We start from the raw sequence: 21,759 nt of genomic DNA on the forward strand, positions 1-21,759 counted from the left end.
TGGCTGGGTGTTATGTGCTGTCCTTAGGTTAGTTAGGTTTAAGTAGTTCTAAGTTCTAGGGGACTTATGACCACAGCAGTTGAGTCCCATAGTGCTCAGAGCCATTTGAACCATTTTTTCGATGTGACAGTATCAAGCAGGACACCAATAATGCTGTATCTGAACATTATGGGTTTGTTTTTCCCAGTCCTACGCATTAACTTACATTTTCCTACGTTTAGAGCTTCTTTAACAATCTTCAGTGGGGCACCGTGTCAAAAACTTCCCAGAAATCTAGAAATGTGGAATTTGTCTGTTGCCCTTCATCCATACTTCGCGCTCTGTCCTGTGAGAAAAGGGTGAACTGAATTTCGTATGAGCAATGCTTTCTAAAACTGTGCTGATTCATCGACATAACCTTCTCTGTCTCAAGAAACTTTTTTAGCTAATCGTGAAGGATTCTACAACAAATTTATGGTCATTAAAAAGTTCAAAATTCAAAATACACATGGACATCGAGGACAGCATGGGAACCGTTGCATTTCAACTTCACCTTATTTTTCCACTTGGTCTCAGTAGCAATTTCACTCTTCAACGATTCTGCAGCAAATTTATCGTTATTAAAAAGTTCAATATTCAAAATACCACCTACAAAAACACAAGGACCATCAGGGACTCCGTGATAACCAATACCGGTCACCTTCAATTTATTTTTCTCCTTGGTCCCAGTAGTAATTTCAAATCAAGATGAAGCTATTTATGTATAGTGTAAAGGATCTGGTGTATGTGAAAATGTAAGACTTGTTGGTGATTTGAGTGTGTATTAACATAAATAAAGAATCCAGATTCCCCAAAAAAACTACATATTGGTGTTGCCAAAAGTTGAGAAACAATTCTTGGTGTTGTAGCTGTAATTGTACTCTGGGATGATCTCTGTATGAGGCACCCCTGTACATCTCTGTGAGTCTCGTGTAAGACGAGGCACTGAGATGGAAATTTTTTTTTGGACTCCAGGAATGCTGTACTTAACACAAGTAACAAATCTTTCTATCTTTCACGTTGTGTTATGTGGCTCAGCAACTGATACTGCGATGAGAGAGAGCACCTCCCAGCAGCGTCCCATTAGCTCAGTGGTAGGCAGAACTGTTGGAATAGACGTAGTTTGTGGACAGTGCTTGAAGTGGTGCAGATATTCTTGTTTTTAGCTTCCGAGAGGCCATGGCAAACAGAGCTTTTTTTTTACATTCCTTTATAATCAGGAAACTGAAGGAGGAAAAAAATAGAAAAGGGTAACGTCTTTGAGGAAAACAGCTGGTTACAGATATGACTTTTGAGCCAAGAGTGGAGTGAGCTCTCAGTTCTAACCACAGTGCAGACCAGTGCACTGTAGCTTTCTATTGTCTGTTTTATTTAATAAGTTGAAAATTTTTAGAAGAAATTCCTTAACAGAATCTGAAAAATCCTTTAAACGTTAAGTCTTTCAACAAAGTCGAAACATTAAGCTGTGTTAATGCTCACAGGTGTCTGTTTTGTGAATACCAAGTTTCTTCACCGAGCGAGGTGGCGCAGTGGTTAGACACTGGACTCGCATTCGGAAGGACGACGGTTCAATCCCGCGTCCGGCCATCTTGATTTAGGTTTTTCGTGATTTCCCTAAATCACTCCAGACAAATGCCGGGATGGTTCCTCTGAAAGGGCACGGCCGACTTCCTTCCCCATCCTTCCCTAATCCGATGAGACCGATGACCACGCTGTCTGGTCTTCCCCAAACGAACCAACCAACCAAGTTTCTTCACTGTACAAAGGTCTCTGAAGAACTTCAGCACTAGTGTCAACGATGCGAATCAGACTATTTCATCATATAGGAGCCATATGTCAGGGGAATAGTTATGTAGCGAATATCGTTCCTCTACACTGAGTCTGTGTCCGCCCCAGTAGCTGAGTGGTCAGCGTGACGGATTGCCGTCCTCTGGGCCCGGGTTCGATTCCCGGCTGGGTCGGAGATTTTCTCCGCTCAGGGACTGGGTGTTGTGTTGTGTTCATCATCATTTCATCCCCATCCGGCGTGCAGGTCGCCCAATGTGGCGCCGAATGTAATAAGACCTGCGATATGGCGGCCGGACCTGCCCCGCGAGGGGCCTCCCGGCCAATGACGCCAAACGCTCATTTCCATTTCCACTGAGTCTGTGTAATATCAATTAGTCACTCCTGTAGACGTTAGGTGCACCAGTTAGTCTTGGTAACTTACAAAACGGGAAATTTTGTTCCTTTAATTCTAATTCATTATCTTAAATAGTACTGTCGATCAGCTTTAAGTTCTCCACCAATCCGTACATTGACCTCAAAATGTACAGTGTGCCTACTTTGCTATGAGCATACACTCTGATGTATTCACACAGTTTATCGCATATATTTTCCATAAGAAATCAAACAATGACAGTGAAACTCATTACATCACAGTGCTTGACGGAAACATACCAGTTCCCGGCGAAATAATTGCACGAAAACAGACACCTGTGAGCATTAACACAGCTTAATGTTTCGACCTTGTTGAAAGACTTAACGTTTAAAGGATTTTTCAGATTCTGTTAAGAAATTTCTTCTAAAAATTTTCAACTTATTAACAATTACTTTAAACAAGTAAATATTCTGATTGGATCACAAACCATGAAACTGGTTTTGAGTCGCACCCATGTCTTGAACATTAGTGTAAAGCAGGGGTGGCCTGGAGTTCAGTTCAAGAGCCGCGCCCTGCCATGAATGCCACAGTGGTCAGCACTGCTGCACACTTCCCCCACCACCACTCCACACTGTCTGACCACGAGGAAGGGAAAGAGGGGGAAACTGTGAACGTGTCTCCACTAAATGGTACTGCAGTCGCAATGTATACGAATTGGTTTTATATTTAAAATTTGGAACATTATAGACGAAAACCATAATAAATTTTCAGTGTTATTTATTTTGGCTCACTGAAGACGTAATACAATTTTTATCTAGTACAAGCTGTCGACATGTAGATCTGTGCAGGAAATTTCACAGATTCTTGCGTTGAGCCTGCCACATAATTTTGTCTTATTTAGCTTCTTAATTGAGAAATATCTTTCACCTAAATGCATTGATCGAAATATTGTAGCACTTTTGCAACATCATTATGGACGTGTGAGAACGCTACCTGAGAAAAGTAATGTAGATGGCCTAGACAGTTTTAACGTGAAAGGATTTGTGATTAAAACAGGAACTATCTTGCAGCCCACCAGTTACATATTCCCATGTGCAGATCCACTTTCAACTGAAATGTCAAGCGATCCCTGAAAGAGGGGTAAGATTAACAGTTCCTCAAAACGTTTAGGAAGCTATACTTGGAATTTTTTCAACCCACAATGAATTCTTCAGACCTTGGGGTTGCTTTAACAGCAGTGAGTCTAGGGAACTGGATTGTGTTTGTCAGAATGTTTCCCTTCTATTGTGGGATTATTTTTCACTGGATCCCCAACAAATCAAACAGAAATAGTTTTTCACCTTGTAGCGCCTCACTGTGGGCAGAGTGCAATCAAGATCACTTAAAACGCGAGGTCTGAAATACATTCTGGATATTCTGATTTTCGTTCTTGCATTTCTTTTTCCTCCATTAATTCTACAATAGCGAGTTTCCAGTCGATAAATCGTTCCTGGCATGCCCCTCGACTGCCAAGATATCTGTCGCAAGCGAAGGCAGACGAGGTGCTATCTGCTGCTAGATCACGTGCGTCGGTGTAGAATACCACAGGGGATCAGACGTCCTTCAGGAACTGCAGCTGCCTACAGGGTTGCTACACTTTGTAGATAGGTGGACTGATGAGGAGAACACAGCAAGTGCCATAACTAGATTTCCCACAAACTTCGCTGTGTGGAATAGGAGCCATAATAAGCGAAAATGTGTCTCGACCTATTTGTCGATACTGGACACTTTCTGTGAAAACGACAGTCAGTTTTTTCCACGTGACTTAAGCGCCCCTTTACGTGCTATAATCTCAGCCCAACTGCTGGCACAGTAGCTATCACACAGCTTCTCACGTTTTGCGTCCTGCTTCAAAACCTGATTCATTTTTTTTTTTTTTTTTTTTTTTTTTTTTTTTTTTTTTTTTTTTTTTTTTTTGCCTTTACCTGCCTGTGTCCGTAGAAGGTTACTACACTAACGTTCCTTGCCAAGTTAGGGAATACAAGGACATTATATTAAAATTGTAAAATTACAACTGAGTTTCACAATAAGTGACACATATTTATTTTACAAGAGGTATGCATGTGTATGGTGTTTTCAGGGGTTTTTAAAATCTCATGCTGCGAACAGCTGAAAGCAAGGGGAGACTACAACCGTAATTTTTCCTGAGGGCTTGCAGCTTTACTGTATGGTTAAACAAATATGGCATCCTCTTGGGTAAAATATTCCAGAGGTAAAATTGTCTTCCATTCTGTTATCCGGGAGGAGACTACTGAGGATGATGTCTCTATCAGAAGCTATAAAACTGGCATTCTACTGATCGGAGTGTGGAATGTCAGATCCCTTGATTCGGCAGGTAGGTTAGAAAATTTAAAAAAGGAAATGGATAGGTTTATGTTAGATACAGTGGGAATTAGTGAAATTCGCTGTCAGGAAGAACAAAGCTTCTGGTCAGCTGAATACAGGGTTATAAATACAAAATCAGTTAGGCGTAATGTAGGAGTAGGTTTAATACCGAATAAAAAAAATAAGAGCATAGATAAGTTACTATAAACAGCATAGTGAATACATACCTACCCCAGTAGTATAAGTTGATGTGCCAACTAGCTCTGCAGATGATGAAGAGGTTGAAGAAATGTATGATGCGAAAAAGAAATTATTCAGATAGTTAAGGGAGACGAAAATTTAACTCTCATGGGGGACTGGAAATCAGTACAATGGAAAGGAAGAGAAGGAAAAGCAGTAGGTGAATGTGGACTGGACGTAAGGAATGAAAGAGGAAGCCGCCTTGTACAATTTTGCGCAGAGCAGAAAATCACAGCTACCACTTGCTTTAAGAATCGTGCAAGAAGATTGTATATGTGGAAGAGGCCTGGAGACAGTGGAAGGTTTCAGACAGATTATATAATGGTAATACAGAGATTTAGGAACCAAGTTTGAAACTATAATACATTTCTACGAGCAAATGTTCACTCTGACCACAATTTGTTGGTTATGAACTGTAGATTAAAACTGAAGAAACTGCAAAAAAGCGGGAATATAAGGAGATGGGGCCTGGATGAACTTAAAGAACCAGATTTTCGGGAACGATTGACAAGAATTGGGAATAAAATACAGTAGAAGGGGAGTGGGTAGCTTTGAGAGGTGAAATAGCGACGACAGCAGAGGATCAAATAGGTAAAAAGAGGAGGGCTAGTAGATATCCTTGGGTAACAGAAGAAATATTGAATTTAATTGATGAAAGGAGGAAATATGAGATTGCAGTAAATGAAGTACGCGAGAAGGAATACAAACATGTAAAAAATGAGGTCGACAGTAAGTGCAAAATGGCTAAGCAAGTATGTCTAGAGGACAGATGTAAGGAGGTACAGGCATATATCACTAGGGGTAAGGTAGATACTGCCTATAGGAAAATGAAAGAGACCTTTGGAGAAAGGAAACCACCAGTATGAATATCAAGAGCTCAGATCAGAAACCAGTGGTAAGCAAAGAAGGGAAAGCAGGAAGGTAGAAGGAGCATATAGAGGGTCTATACAAGGGCAATATACTTGAGAGCAATAACATGAAAATGGAAGAGGATGTAGATGAAGATGAAATGGGACACATGATACTACGTGAAGTATTTAACAGAGCACTGAAAGACCTGTCAGAAAAAGGCCCCAGGCATAGAGTACATTCCATTAGAACTACTGATAGCCTTGGGAGAGCAAGCCCTGACAAACTCTGTCATCTGCTGAGAAAGATGTATGAGAGAGGCGAAATACTCTAAGACTTGAAGAGGAATATAATAATTCCAGTCCCAAACAAAGCAGGCGTTGACAGGTGTGAAAATTACCGAACTATCAGTTTAATAAGTCACAGCTGCAAAATATTAACACGAATGCTTTACAGACGAATGGAAAAACTGGTAAAAGCCGACCTCGGGGAAGATCAGTTTGGATTCCTTAGAAATATTGGAACATGTGAGGCAATACTGACCCTACGACTTATCTTAGAAGCTAGACTGAGGAATGGTAAACCTACGTTTCCAGCATTTGTAGACTTGGAGAAAGCTTTTGACAATGTCGACTGGAATACTGTCTTTCAAATGCTGAAGGTGGCAGGGGTAAAATACAGGGAGCGAAAGGCTATTTACAATTTGTACCGAAACCAGATGGCAGTTATAAGTGCCGAGGGACATGAAAGGGAAGCAGTGGTTGGGAAGGGAGTAAGACAGGTGTAACCTCCCCACAGTAATATTCCGAAACCTCCCAACAGTAAAAATATATATAATTATTTATATCATTCACATTCAGCGTAACCTCCCAATAAATGAATTCCGTAACCTAGCAATAATACAATGTGACTAATCTCTCAATAAAATTGTGGCGCCCTTGTCACCTTTCAATAACTGACTGTGAATTTAAACTGGTAAATTTTGGGCGTAAGCAACGCTTCATCATGGCCCTAAAAGATCATTCTGAATAAAAAATGGAATTACATGGGACTTGATATAACAATACTACATATGCGCGAGGCTGCTTTTACCTTATACTACAATACTCAGGCACCGCCATCGCTCCACACGAGCGGCCCAGCCAACTCCATACACCAAACTGCTACTTACTCCTACTGCTACACAGTTCCTACTGCTGACAACACTGCTCTCTGGTCTGAGATTCTCTTATAGCTTACATATCGCAGGCAGCGCTTGCGCAATCCATCGAAATTACGTCTGCTTGAGTGCGCTAGCAACAAATTCCTCAACCATGGACCTCTTACATAACCCTCCACCTGGTGGAGGGGGGGGGGGGGGGGCAAAAATTTGGCGGCGATGGTGAATCAATTGGACTTGCCATGAGCAACAAATTTTTCTATAATCTATTTAGTTACTAAGTCTACATTCTCAGAGGATATACATTATTGATAAGTGCAGAACATATTAAGAAATGAAATAGACTGGACACGCACTGAGTTCAGAACATTTTAAGGAATGACAAAGTGTATACGCAATGAGTACAAAATATATTAACAAATGACATAAAGTGCATACACACTGTATAAGTCTTTAGAATTTTTTCACAAGAACTGAATACATTAAGAAATATAAGTCTTTAGCATATTTAGGAGAATTGATCATATTAACAAATGAAGTGAAGTGCACACACACTATATAAGTCTTTAGCATAATTACAAGAACTGAATACATTAAGAAATGAAATAAAGTGCATACCCACTGTATAAGTCTCTAACATTTTACAAGAACTAGGAAGGGAATGGGAAGGATAGCACCATGGTTGTAGCACAGTGAGTTGCACGTAGCTCTGCTAAAGTTCATATCTTTCTACAGAAGCACAACACAAGTGAGACAATCCGAAGTTCTCTTCCTGAAGTATTTATCAGTGTAGCCAAGACACTGAAATGTTGCATTAGTATTGTATGTTATCATTTTGGTTATACATTAGGTACACCAAACAGTAGGACCATAATAACACCTCCATCGTTGAAGGTGGTGGAGAGCTTGATATGTCAACACCACATTCTTGTAGAATCCACACTCTTACATCAACGTAGAATTAGTGCAAAAACCAAATATAGGGCTCCATGATCATGAGGATGGACAGGACATACGGACATTGCAGTAATTCCTGGTAATTAGGTCAGAAGGTGAAGGATACATTAAGTTTTATGCTAGTCATCATTCAGAATTACACTAGTGTATCAACCCTTCTGAATAATTATTGGCATTCATTGGCTATTTACACCGTATTTAAGTAGTATATATATATGTAGTATTACACAACATTATTCATAAGTCATCTTATTACAGTAATTATTGGCATAGCATTTATACATAAGTCATCTAATTACAGTAATTATTGGCATAGCATTTATACATAAGTCATTTCATTACAGTAATTATTGGCATAGCATTTATGCACAATTCATCTCATTATAATAATCATTGGCATACCATTTATGCAGTATTACAAAACATCATTCATAACTCATCTCATTACAGTAATTATTGGCATCATGTCATCTCATTACAGTACAGTACAGTACAGTACATTACATTACAGTACAGTACAGTAAAGTACAGTCATCTCATTACAGTAATTATTGGCATAGTTTTTATGCATAAGTCATCTCATTACAGTAATTATTGGCAAAGCATTTATGCATAAGTCCTCTCATTACAGCAATCATTGGCATAGCATTTATGCATGTCATCTTATTACAGTAATCGTTGGCATAGCATTTGGCGTGTCATCTTATTACAGTAATCGTTGGCATCATAAGTCGTCTCATTACAGTAATTATTGGCACTCATTGGCCAGTTAAAAGCATTTTTATGCAATATTCAGAAGTCATCATTCAAAACAAGAGTTAATTATTGGCATAGCATTTATGCATAAGTCATCTCATTACAAGAGTTAATTATTGGCATAGCATTTATGCATAAGTCGTCTCGTTACAGTAATCATTGGCATAGCATTTATAGAGTATAGCAATATATTATTTACAGAAATTACTGGCATAGCATTTATGCATAAGTCATCTCTGAGGCATCAAGGGATCACCAATTTAGTACTGGATTGCAGCGTGGAGGGTAAGAATCGTAAAGGGAAACCAACAGATGAATACACTAAGCAGGTTCAGAAGGATGTAGGCTGCTGTCGGTACTGGGAGATGAAGAAGCTCGCACAGGGTAGAGTAACATGGAGAGCTGCATCAAACCAGCCTCAGGACTGAAGACCACGACAACAACAACAAGTCATGGTTGGCAAATATTAACAGGAATTCTTTGTAGACTAGTGGAAAAACTGCTAGAAGCCGACCTCGGGGAAGATCGGTTTGGATTCTGTAGAAATGTTGGAACACGCGAGGCAATACTGACACTACCACTTATCTTAGAAGATAGATTAAGAAAAGGCGAACCTGCGTTTCTATCATTTGTAGTCAGAGAGGACGCTTTTGACAATGCTGACTGGAATACTCTTTCAAATTCTGAAGTTGGCAGGGGTAAAATACAGGGAACGAAAGGCTATTTACAATTTGTACAGAAACCAGATGACAGTTATAAGAGTCGATGGGTATGAAAGAGAAGCAGTGGTTGAGAAGGGAGTAAGAGAGAGCTGTAGCCTATCCCTGATGTTATTCAAACTGTTTATTGAGACAGCAGTTGAGACATCCTGCTAAACCCGCAGGACAGAACAACTCGTAGGAATTGTGGTAGGAGGCCAGTTGAGCGACTGTCAGTTACATTCCAAACATAACAAGCAAAAAAAGTTTAAAAAAAACCCTGAGCCACAAAATACGTTGAGCAATGCTCTCATAATGGGCTTGTTCAGATCATTTCATGGAGGCTGTCTCCCACTAATTCCGTAATGTGACGTGCTAATAACAGAAGATTTTTGTCTTTTAACAAATGTTAGTAATTTTAGACATAATTTCTAAAACCGAAGGGAGAAAGCGAAAAGAGGGATAGGAGTATATGAACTTTCAGAGTAAATATAAGCACACTGGATGGTATAAAAAGGTAGAAACAATTTCAAACAACTCTGTGTTGTAACCAAAAGTCTGAGTAGTGCTACACCACAAGTAATTTTTATTTGTGAATTTTTTATCTTGTAGTGAACAAAGAGCCTTCCGTGTGTACCTATCAATCAGATGTAGGTTGTGTGTTGGTATTGGATCTCAGATTAGCAAAACGCCCAGAGAGTTCAGCAGAACTGTACCGCACCTTGCTGTCCTGTTTCAGGCACACAGTCGCCACACGGAGAGGGGAGTGCGCGCATCACCGACGGCAAAGCCGCTAGGCTCGGCCAGTTTCCACACCAGGCTCTCGTCCTCGGCGACGGGACCCACATATGCGGCGGGTCGCTCATCTCCAAAACTACGGTCCTCACCGCCGCCAGCTGCACCGTCAAGTGAGTGGTGGCGGCAGCGGCAGCTGGGCGAGGACAGCGCTTGTCTAGCGAGCGCAACAAGCAACGCTGCTTAATGATGTAATGTCTCATTTAGGGGCCTGCAGATGTACACAACTGGCCATTAAAATTGCTACACCATGAAGAAATGCAGATGATAAAACGGGTATTCATTAGACATATGTATTATACTACAACTGACATGTGATTACATTTTCACGCAATTTGGGTGCATAGATCCTGAGAAATGAGTACCCAGAACAACCACCTCTGGCCGTAATAACGGCCTTGATACGCCTGGGCATTGAGCCAAACAGAGCTTGAATGGCGTGTACAGGTACAGCTGCCCATGCAGCTTCAACACGATACCACAGTTCAAGAGTAGTGACTGGTGTATTGTGATGAGCCAGTTGCTCGGCCACCATTGACCAGAGGTTATCAATTGGTGAGAGATCTGGAGAATGTGCTGGCCAGGGCAGCAGTCGAACATTTTCAGTATCCAGAAAGGCCCGTACAGGACCTGCAACATGCAGTCGTGCATTATGTTGTGTTGGCAGTAGAACCAACATCGTGTTCCTAGTGGAGGCCGAGATGCACGCATTTTAGCTCACGCAGGCTGGCGTGAGGAGGGAAGGACTATACTGACGTGAGGTCTGGAACATGACAAGGAATGAAAATTCAGAAAGCGAACGTAATTAGTTTGATACTTAACTTTAATCCATTAATGATGAACGTCGCTCTTGACGGTACGTGATTCACAATATTATCAGTTCAGAATACATTCTTGAAGAATATGGCGCCTTGCTAGCTCGTAGCAAATGACTTAGCTGAAGGCTATGCTAAGCTGTCGTCTCTGCAAATGAGAGCGTATGTAGTCAGTGAACCATAGCTAGCAAAGTCGGCTGTACAACTGGAGTGCTAGGAAGGCTCACTAGACTAGACCTGCCGTGTGGCGACGCTCGGTCCCCACTTACTGACAGTGGCGACACGCGGGTCCGACGTATACTAACGGACCGCGGCCGATTTAAAGGCTACCACCTACCAAGTGTGGTGTCTGGCGGTGACACCACATTATCCTGCTGAAATGTAGGGTTTCGCAGGGATCGAAAGAAGGGTAGAGCCACAGGTCGTAGCACATCTGAAATGTAACGTCCACTGTTCAAAATGCCGTCAATGCGAACAAAAGGTGACAGAGACGTGTAATCAATGGCACCCCATACCATCACCTGGGGTGATACGCCAGCATAGCAATGACGAATACACGCTTTCCAATGTGCGTTCACCGCGATGTCGCCAAACACGGATGCGACCATCATGATGCTGTAAACAGAACCTGGATTCATCCGAAAAATTGACGTTTTGCCATTCGCGCACCCAGGTTCGTCGTTGAGTACACGATCTCAGGCGCTCCTGTCTGTAATGCAGCGTCAAGGGTAACCGCACCCACGGTCTCCGAGCTGATAGCCCATGCTGCTGCAAACGTCGTCGAACTGTTCGTGCAGATGGTTGTTGTCTTGCAAACGTCCCCATCTCTTATTCAGGGATCGAGACGTGGCTGCACGATCCGTTACAGCCAGGCGGATAAGATGCCTGTCATCTCGACTGCTAGCGATACGAGGCCGTTCGGATCCTGCACGGCGTTCCGTATTACCCTCCTGAACCCACCGATACCATATTCTGCTAACAGTCATTGGATATCGACCAACGCGAGCAGAAATGTCGTGATTCGATAAACCGCAATCGCGATAGGCTACAATCCGACCTTTATCCAAGTCGGAAACGTGATGGTACGCATTTCTCCTTACACGAGGCATCACAACAACGTTTCACCAGGCAACGCCGGTCAACTGCTGTTTGTGTATGAGAAATCGGTTGGAAACTTTCGTCATGTCAGCAAGTTGTAGGTGTCGCCACCGGCGCCAACCTTGTGTGAATGGTCTGAAAAGCTAATCATTTGCATATCACAGCATCTTCTTCCTGTCGGTTAAATTTCGCGTCTATAGGACGTGATCTTCGTGGTGTAGCAATTTTAATGGCCGGTAGTGTATGTACATAGAAATTTAATTAAATACCAAGCTCCGTATAACATATTTATAAGCAAAAGGGAGCATTATGAAAAATTATACGAGACGTGTAAGCTAAGGACAAACGACAAAATACCGTAAGAAATGTCAAATAATTTTCTTTGCAGAGTAAATCATTAAGGGTAACAGAATAAACGATGGCTATGAATTTAAACAAAGTATGGAAATATCTGCGGACGGATGTAATGACCAAATATATCAGTTGCCACGGAGCTACATAATGCAATTAGTTTTAAGGTTTTTCCTCTTTCAGCGACCAGTGCATCGTCACAGCGCAGAAGAAGAGAGAGTAGCTGGTACCAAATGAAGAAACAGGCCGCACCTCGAGTAAACAGTTTAGTTATAAGAATATTTATACAAAGGTCATAAGGCAAATGGCAAATGAAGTATGCATCCTCGCAGTATATCTCCGTGAGAATTATCAGTACCTATTCACTGCAGAGTACAAATAAACATTTAAGTATGAGATTTTACAAAAACCAATTAATTTTTATTGTGTCACATGAAAACTTGAATAATGACATTTCCAGGAATTTAACACTTAACTAAACGTGAATTGAAGTAAATAACAGTAGCATATGATGAAAACACATGACATAATGTGAATGATTAGTCGGTACACATTATTTCCATGAAACAAAAGTTTCTTCGAAACTAGTTCATGACTGATGAGTAACATTTCCTCATAAATTCTTGAACCAGTACATGAGTATTTCCTTTCTTTCCTCCCAAACGAAAGAGGTGGCGCCAAGCATAGTTAGGTCAGCAATGCGCAAAGTTTTAGTGCCATTTCCAATGCTTTTTCCCTCCTTCATCTAAGGGAGGAATGAACTTCCATAACTGATAAAAGCCTATCTGTAAAATGAAGTATAAATGAATCATATGCTTATATTGTATCAAGATAGTGTGTATGTAAATAATTTACATATGTGATATGAACAAAGAGAAGTGAAACTAACAAAAAAAACTGTAGTAACAGAACCCAGTTAATGAAAATCTTATGACGTTTTAAAACTTGAGAAACTTATGTTCAGAGTATAAGAAATTGGTGGAGTGTCAGCCATAGAAATAAGTTATCATGTTATGTATATTCCTGTAACTCAATACTGTTATGATTTTTCATTGGAAACCAAACTCCATAGGAATAAATGAACTATGGAGATAAGCAATTTATACTATGTTTTGGATAGCTACATGTTTCTTTCAACAAGTGGATGGTCAAGAGGAGTGACATGAACATGTGTATGCAACCAAATAATTCCTGAGTGTCGTTGCTCACATTAACAAGTGAACTATAGTTGTTCGAACCTGTACTTACCTCATCGAGAGATGATTTGGTCGCGGTTCTCTCTGCTGAGAATGAATAATGACGCCCGGGCCTCAAAAATTGAGATCTTCTGCCACAGCGTCGGATTTTGAACAATAAGCGCACACCCACTGCACCCAGAATGAAGACAAACGTCACGGCAATTCTCTAATATGTGATACTCAGATGAAAGTGTGACACTGAATGTGAAATGAACATTAAGAAAATGAGTGCACGGACGTGTGACGGTAGCAGCTGACATGATGACCGTTAGTGACTAGTTCTTAGGCACCAAATCTGCCAGTGAGCAAGCGCGAAAACCGGCAGCAAGACCGAAGCAAACTGAACATTATTGTCAGTGCATTAAATTGAAATATGTAATCGACTATCATATTATGTATATAGCCTTTCAATTTTTGTAGAACTGTAACATACATAGGATAAGCTGACATATCCATTCCATTAAATAAAAGAGAAGTTGGCAAACAAAGGGCATCGACCCCTATTGGCAAATATAAATATGTACAAGCAGGAAACATTATACGTCTCCATACCATGTCAATGTACAGTGTGGGGGCAATTGTGTAGGTGCATGATGGAAGACCCCAGGATATCGTAAAGTTTTCTTAAAATCAAAAACTAAAACACCGATCGACCGTGAGTGTTGGCAAAGACGATAGTTATGAATGTGCGGTAAGGTGCAGACAAATGAAAAAAACGTCATTCATTTTTTGTACATGATTTTGTTTCTCACTCTCCTGTATGTAGAATTCTGTTAAGAAGTGCTGTTTGGAAATATGACAGGCTACAAGTGTGGTGTATCGTACATGTTTCGAAATAAGAAGAACATTGGTAGGAGTATTAGGTACGTTTTGCTCAAGTGAAACGAAACCAAGTAAGGAGAATTTTCTTAATTACGACATGACCAAGACTAACTCGGGACCTCTGCGTTTGCCAAACAAGTGCTCTGCCAACTGAGCTACCCAATCACCAGTTACAATCGGTCCTCACAGTTCTAATTCCACCAGTACCTTATCTCCTACCTTCCAGACTTCACAGAGCGCTCCTGAGAAAATTTGCAAGACTAGCACTTTACAAGAAAGACCACTGCAGAAATGTGGTTTAGCCACTGCCTGGGGGATGTTTCCAGAATAAAATTTCACCCTGCAGCTGGGTGTGCAGTGGCATGAAGTTTAATATATCATTTAGGGGGGCATTATCAATTACTATAAAAATAGATAATTTAATATGTTAAGATTATAGGTTTTTTAATCTGAAGATGTATCTGATAATAACTACTTCGGATAACAACATACAAGAATGCAGAGTAGTGTTCTGTCATAATAATATGAAATCAAAATATCTTAACAGAAAGAACAAAAGAGTGAATCACATAATGACAAAAGTTAACACGGAAAGTTTAAAATTGGCTTAAAATGTAATATCCAACTTTGTAAACACATTAAAATTTGAAGGTTGAGACATAACCAAACCTATTGTAGGAGGTGGGGGCAATGGTGCCCAAGATGGAATAGGGGTGGAAGCGTTGGAAATGGGCCAGAAAGCGGAAGCGAAAGGGGGAGGTAATTAATGGGTAACAGACTGCTACGTAACTGATATCCTAAATACGAAGAAAAATCAAACTTGCTAACATCAAAATTTAAAACTAGGGAAAGTTTTATAACTTTTAAACTCTTTTGAAACTACTGTAGTACCAAATTACTCCCTATCAGGGCCTAATCATCCATAAAATACAGAATATTGTACACCAGAAACCACCACAAGAATCATAAATGTCACTGCATATCTAAAACTTTTACACAATTATTTAAATACTTCTTATTTATCAAATCAGTCTGTTCATTTTAGATCCCATCAGAATGTCTCATCATGTAAAACATATTTCAGTCTCTTGTAATAAATTCGTGCCTAGTTTTCTCTAGATTTGTGTAACAGTACCATCTGATCATTTATATTACCGAGACAGTATTTGCGAGTCTTTAGAAGTGCTGCTAGATCCCATGTATTATTCTGCTTTGGTCATATGTTACAACATTATTTTAACAATTATCATTAAGGTTGTTTATGTTAAAATTCCTTACCACACAACACAAATCATAACAATATAGCACATAGGATCGTCATTCTAACAACAATGGTAAAGAACAACAACAAACCGGAAATCAATGGAAAGACACATGAGCTCAAGTCTAAACTGTTTCAAGCACAGCCTTTCGGATTTGCGCTAAAAACATCTCTGTACCCAAAGTTCTTAGACCCTAAGGCACCTTGAAACCTAGTAAAGTAACTGGTTCTTACGACATATACTGTGCATTCCTTAAATATGTTCGTCAAGGTGTAGTGCTGTTGCTGACTGCACTGTTCGGTGAAATCCTCATAACAAGCAGACTGTCCAATCTTTTTAAGAGCACGAAGATAATTGCCATCCTGAAACCGTCTAAATCTGGTAACAAGCCTGAAGGTTACAGACTTATTACACTTACACATATGCCATAAACTGTTGGAGATGGCACTCTACAATAAAATAGCACCAACTATCTTCAAAAACATTCCTTTAGAACAGGCTGACTTAAGACCAGGCCACAGCTGCAGCAATCAAGTGCTAACATTGTCAACATACATAGGGAAGGGCTTCAAGCATCAGGAGAAAACGACAGCCCTGTTTATTGACTTAACATCAGCATATGATACAGCATAGTGGAAAGGAATGCTTCTAAAGTTCTTAAGAAGAATTCCATGTAAAAGAATTGCACAGATATTCAATAACGTTCTGTCCAACAGGAAATTACAAATTCATGTAAATGGTCAAGTAACAAAAGTGTACAATTTAACTGACAGACTACCGCATGGATCTGTATTGGCCCCACTACATTTCAAATTATATATTGCCAACTGGCCAAAAATGAAAACGAGAATATTTATTTATGCTGATGACATCTAATAATTTTACAGCTTCAGAATCGACTCTCACTTAGGATGATGAGGTTTTTTATGTACAGCGACTCAAAGTAAATGAAAATGAAAGTGGAAAGTCCACCTTCCATCTAAGTACCAGGCATATGGGCCATAAACCACAAATTGTATTCTGAAATCAGTTGCTGTCAAATTATCCATCCCTAAAATATCTTGATGTAACCCTGAATTCATATAGAACACACCTAACATCAACAGTCTCAAAAATGAGAACAAAAAAGCAGTGCACAACACAAATTATGTTGAAGAAGTTGGGGAGCTAAGGCAACACTTTTGAAGACAGCTGCCCTCTCACTTATTTATTCTGTTGGTGACTATTGATGCCCAGTACAGCTAAATAGTGCTCATGCAGATATTATTGATACAAAGCTGAATGTGGCAAAAGAAGAATATGTGGCACAATAAAATCCACACCCCGGAATGGCTATCTGGTCGAACCATGGAAGACACAAAGTCAATCTCCATTGGAAAAGGAATGGGAGACATGATGCAGAAATTCCGAGCTGCCACTACATCAAGACTGTGATGTCACTCAAAGGCAACAACTTAGATCTAGGAAACCCACTGTAGACTCGGAAAGAGGTTCACTTCTGAAGGATTCCATCCAGAAACAGCATGGTGGAAGTAGCGGTTTGCAACCAATCGTAGCTCTGAATGTCTTAGTGTGGAACATACACGAGCTCCTCCAGGGTCCCAACAGACCTAGGAGCTTGTGGACCATCCTAAATCGCATTATGCACCAAGTGCAGAAGATGGCAGGACTTGAAGTACCAGTAAGGAACAGCTGAAAGTACCGAGTGTGCCTGTGGACAGCAGTGACAAACGATACACTTCATAGTCATGGAATGCACTCTATGGAAATATGCTGAAACTCAGTCCAGAATACATGCGGTACCTGATGATGCAGCCTCGTGGATGGCAACTTTAGATATCCACCTACAACAAATTGATATCAAATATTTTAAAAAAACTGTCCTGTCTTTTCTTATCTTAAACGTGAAATATGTATTCTTTGCATTAAAATTAGCTTTTTTCTTTAATAAATAATTCATACAAGTGATTTTTTTAATTTTTTCTAACCTCATGGATAATATTGTCATATTGGCTTTCCTAATCAGGAACGAACGTAATTTATTTTATGTCTACGTTAAGTGGATGTTATTCCCATGAACACCATGCTGTTCAGTCACAGTAATGTATTCTTGATGCGATACAAAATAAAATGATTTTTTTAAAATTATCCTAGTGTGATATTGCCCATGTCGATCAGACATCTTTGTGGTATTATCTTTGAGATTACAATACTTTGATTACTGAAGTTATGCCCTAATAAAATGTTCAGTTACTTGTTGTTGTGCTTGACGATAACTGTAGATGCAGGGCAATCCTTACATGCTTTGCTTTCGTTCAAGAGCTTCGTAATTAATATGATTTTACGTTTCTGCGTGAGTGGTATGTAATTTTTAATTTTCCATAGATAACGATTTTATATTATCATTGTCCAAACGATGCTTTGTATTTCAATCTTCTGTAGCTACTTTTGTTTTTTAACATTGCTATGAGAACTGGATGTAGGTCTTAGACCAAAATTGGTATTCTATTAATTGTTCTAGTGTTGATTTGTGTCATAAGTTGCCTGTTCCCTAATCTGGATGATCTGTTTACATAAGTCAGACTAAGTTCCCTAATCCGGATATTCTGTTTACATAAGTCAGACTAATTAATTTTTTTTCAGTAATTTTTTTGGGGGGTCAGTCAATATTAGTTCTTTATTGGTCAGTCAAATTTCACTCCAGTTCTTACAATTTTGTCTATATGTAATATGGTTTTTTAACTGAAATTCGCTATAACTGGACATTGTTGCAAAAATTTTATGTTTGCAACACCAGTCAACAATAGTAACATTCTGTTCTTTCACTACTTTACCATATCTCCCAGCACTGCATTTATTTTAACCGCCATTGTAGTCATGGTCATGTTTCATTTGATCACATAATTTTTATGAAGTTCTACAGACTCTTCAGCCAGGATGTTTCAAACTATTAGTTTCCCAGTTTTCTGTCTGAATATTAATAAGGAGTTCCCATTATGAAACAGATTATCTTGAGTTTCACTGAAACCCATTTTGTGACCTACCTTTTTCATGATACTTCTTTTCTGCTTGTAATGTGCTAATTGTCATATAATTTTCCCCCTCATTCAACAGTTTTTATTGGAAGAATATTTACCAGATACAGATTCCCCTTATTATCCAATCTATTATTTTCTTCTCACCCATTTGGATGCATCATTTCACAAACTCGTTTTTTTATTAGTCTTGATTTTTCGGTTTCTGTTATTGTCACTACAAACTTTTCTAAAGAAAAACCCCAAATCCCGTTATCTATATTTTCCACACACTCTTTATTATTTCCATTACTGATTAAAGACCTATTGAGTGCCAAAAAATTTGATACAAATGGAGCTCTATATCAGCAACCTGACTGTCTACATTATTTTAACTTTCACTGCTTCATCTGTAATTTCGGTATTAACCATTCTATCAATTTATTCATCACAATTAACATTGTATTTATCTTAACTATCAATTTCATCATCAGTCTTGTTACAATTGAACAGTTAAATGTCTTTACCCCCTGTATATGATCATCAAACCCATTAGTTACAACATCAGAAGTAGCAAGATTACGTTTCACTCTTGCTTTCTCAATAATAATTGAGTTATCTATATCTCATTTATCATAATTATTATTATTTGTCATTTCTTCTTCGTTTGAAATTTCATTTCATAACATACTATGGGCATTTGAGATCATCTCTGCAGCCGACTCTTATGTGTAATTTCTCGAATATTATGTGTGCCTTAATAATGTTCATTTTTCTGTATAAAACTACTGATGTTAAATCTTTAGAAGAGTATTCTTTTTTCTCGTACGAATTGCATGAACTGATCACTTGATATGAAAAAGTGTATGTTATTTATGACTAATTTTGTTAACAAATATACAGATTTTGAAGCAGTAGTTAGTATCCGCATTTGGTTGGACAGGTCTGTGTAGGAAATTCTTAGCTGACAGAATTAATAATTCGTCTCACATGTTTTTGGACACAGAAAAATTATGCCTGGTGTGTTAAGTTACCCAAAGAAGATCCTGGATTACATTATGCAATGAAATTAAACAAATCGTGGAACCTTTTTTTTATTTTTATATCATTTATATGTGGCAACGTCTGCATCGAAAAAAAAATTGTAAATGTGTTTCAAGAGTTTCATGTTATGTTCCTCACAGTTAAACGTATTATTAAGCTTCTGTCCCAATAATTTAACACAGTAGATCTCTACTATTTTCATGTCCTCATATTTTAGGAGTTTACAGGGAAAGTGTACAATATCTGAGCAGCGTGCAGTTTTTTTTTCAGAGTTTCTTAACAAGGAATTGGCTAGAAGCTATTTATTAATAACTGAGAACATTTCATTAACCGATTGGCAATTTATTGATATGTTTGTATGAACTGGAAACAAAACAAATTTGACATATAGGAATGTCAGTGATGACAGTTCATTGATACACACAAGAAAAAGTAATGGTATCATTAATTCTCAGTTCTGTAATGCCTGATAGCTTAATACAAGACTCATTCCTAATGACAAACTGCGTTTCATGTCAGAGAGATACGATACCAACCATTTTCCAATAATTCCTGTCACTCAAAAATATTTTAATTTACTTACAAGCTTATTGTAATTTCCTTTGCCAAATGCCCTTGAAAGACCATAAAATTTACCAGTAGCCAATACTTTATTGACCACTGAATTCAGTAAGGTCTCGATAAATGCCCACACACTAAGTGGTTAAATTAACTACAGCTACTCACAGAGGTCCAGTGTGGGCTGTAATTATCACATGGCAGTGAAACATGGTAGATACTATAATGCATTAATGGAGAACCCATTTATCCTGGATAATAGTTAGTTCCAGTTTCGAGTAGCAAGTGAAAATCAGGCGCTGTGAATGCAAGAAAAACTTATAGAAATGTTTCCATGTGTAATGTATTAGGAACTGAATGTGGACTGGAAAGGTCAAACAAGTGAGAAAGGCCAAATGTTGATATTATTTTTAAGCACCACTTACAAAATTTGTTCAATACGAGCACCAGAATGGAATGGAACGTGGACTGGAAAGGTCAAACAAGTGAGAAAGGCCAAATGTTGATATTATTTTTAAGCACCACTTACAAAATTTGTTCAATACGAGCACCAGAAACGACAACGAGATGCTGCATCCATAAAACAACATGATCCTGTGTACTGGCCTTCAGGACAGGCAGAGACTGAATGTGTCCCTAGAAATAACGATCTTTTAGATATCCTCAGAGTTAAAAATCTCATGGATTAATATCAGGTGATTTTGCAGGCCACGTATCTGGGAAACTTCTGGAGATAACACATTGAGCAGATATTTCACTGGCGAGCGGAATGAGGTGTTGCCCCATCTTGTATGGCTGCTTGGTGAATTGGGTGGGGGCAGGAGAGGGGGACTAAATAGCGAGGTCGTCGGTCCCATTAGATTAAGGAAGAATGGGGAAGGAAGTCGGCTGTGCCCTTTCAAAGCAACCATCCCAGCATTTGCCTGAAGCGAAGTAGGGAAATTATGGAAGACCTATATCAGGATGGCCAGACGCAGGTTTCAACCATTGTCCTCCCAAATGCGAGTCCAGTGTGCTAACACTGTGCCACGTCGCTCCGTGGTTTTGCAAGAAAACAGGGTATCCACACAGTTGTGCTCTTTCAAAGCAACAATGACATACTGTACAAGAAGGTTTCCAAAACTTGCAGATGTCGTTGTTCATCTGACAGACCCTCTCGGTGTACCGTCTTCAAATAAGAATGGGCCGAGGATAAAGTTGCTTGTGAACCCATGCCATACAGTCACATACGGCTAGTGCAATGTCTACTCATGCGAAACACCAAATTTAACGGTACCCCAAATGGACAGTCCTATGTATTCACTGTATCCTGCAGTGTAAAATCTGCCTCGTCATTCCATAGAGTATTTCTTGTCAACATGTCATGAACTTCTTTCCATGCCAGAAACCAAAGAGCCAATTTAGAATGTTGCTGCAGATCATACGGTTCCAGTTACTAACCAGTCTGTATCGCAAAATTTTCCATACTGTTGACCAGAGTACATGCTGTACGTTCAGTTACAGCAACAGCAACCTCGTCAATACCTTCCACCAGGAAAGGATACCTTCATTTTTCAGATGCCATACCAAGTTCACCTGTGT

General features: G+C 39.3%; 1 protein-coding gene across 2 annotated transcripts in view; it reads left to right on the plus strand.

Moving 5' to 3' along the window:
* The window catches only part of LOC124551196 (collagenase-like), a 196,458-nt gene that overhangs the window by 39,180 nt on the left and 135,519 nt on the right, over positions 1-21,759 (plus strand). For both annotated transcript variants that reach the window (XM_047126184.1, XM_047126187.1), the window contains exon 2: positions 9,921-10,089. In XM_047126184.1, the coding sequence (XP_046982140.1) occupies positions 9,921-10,089 (169 nt within the window). The remainder of the gene's footprint in view (positions 1-9,920; positions 10,090-21,759) is intronic.

This window comes from Schistocerca americana, chromosome 9, assembly GCF_021461395.2.
Source record: "Schistocerca americana isolate TAMUIC-IGC-003095 chromosome 9, iqSchAmer2.1, whole genome shotgun sequence".
NCBI classification, from domain to species: Eukaryota; Metazoa; Arthropoda; class Insecta; order Orthoptera; family Acrididae; genus Schistocerca; species Schistocerca americana.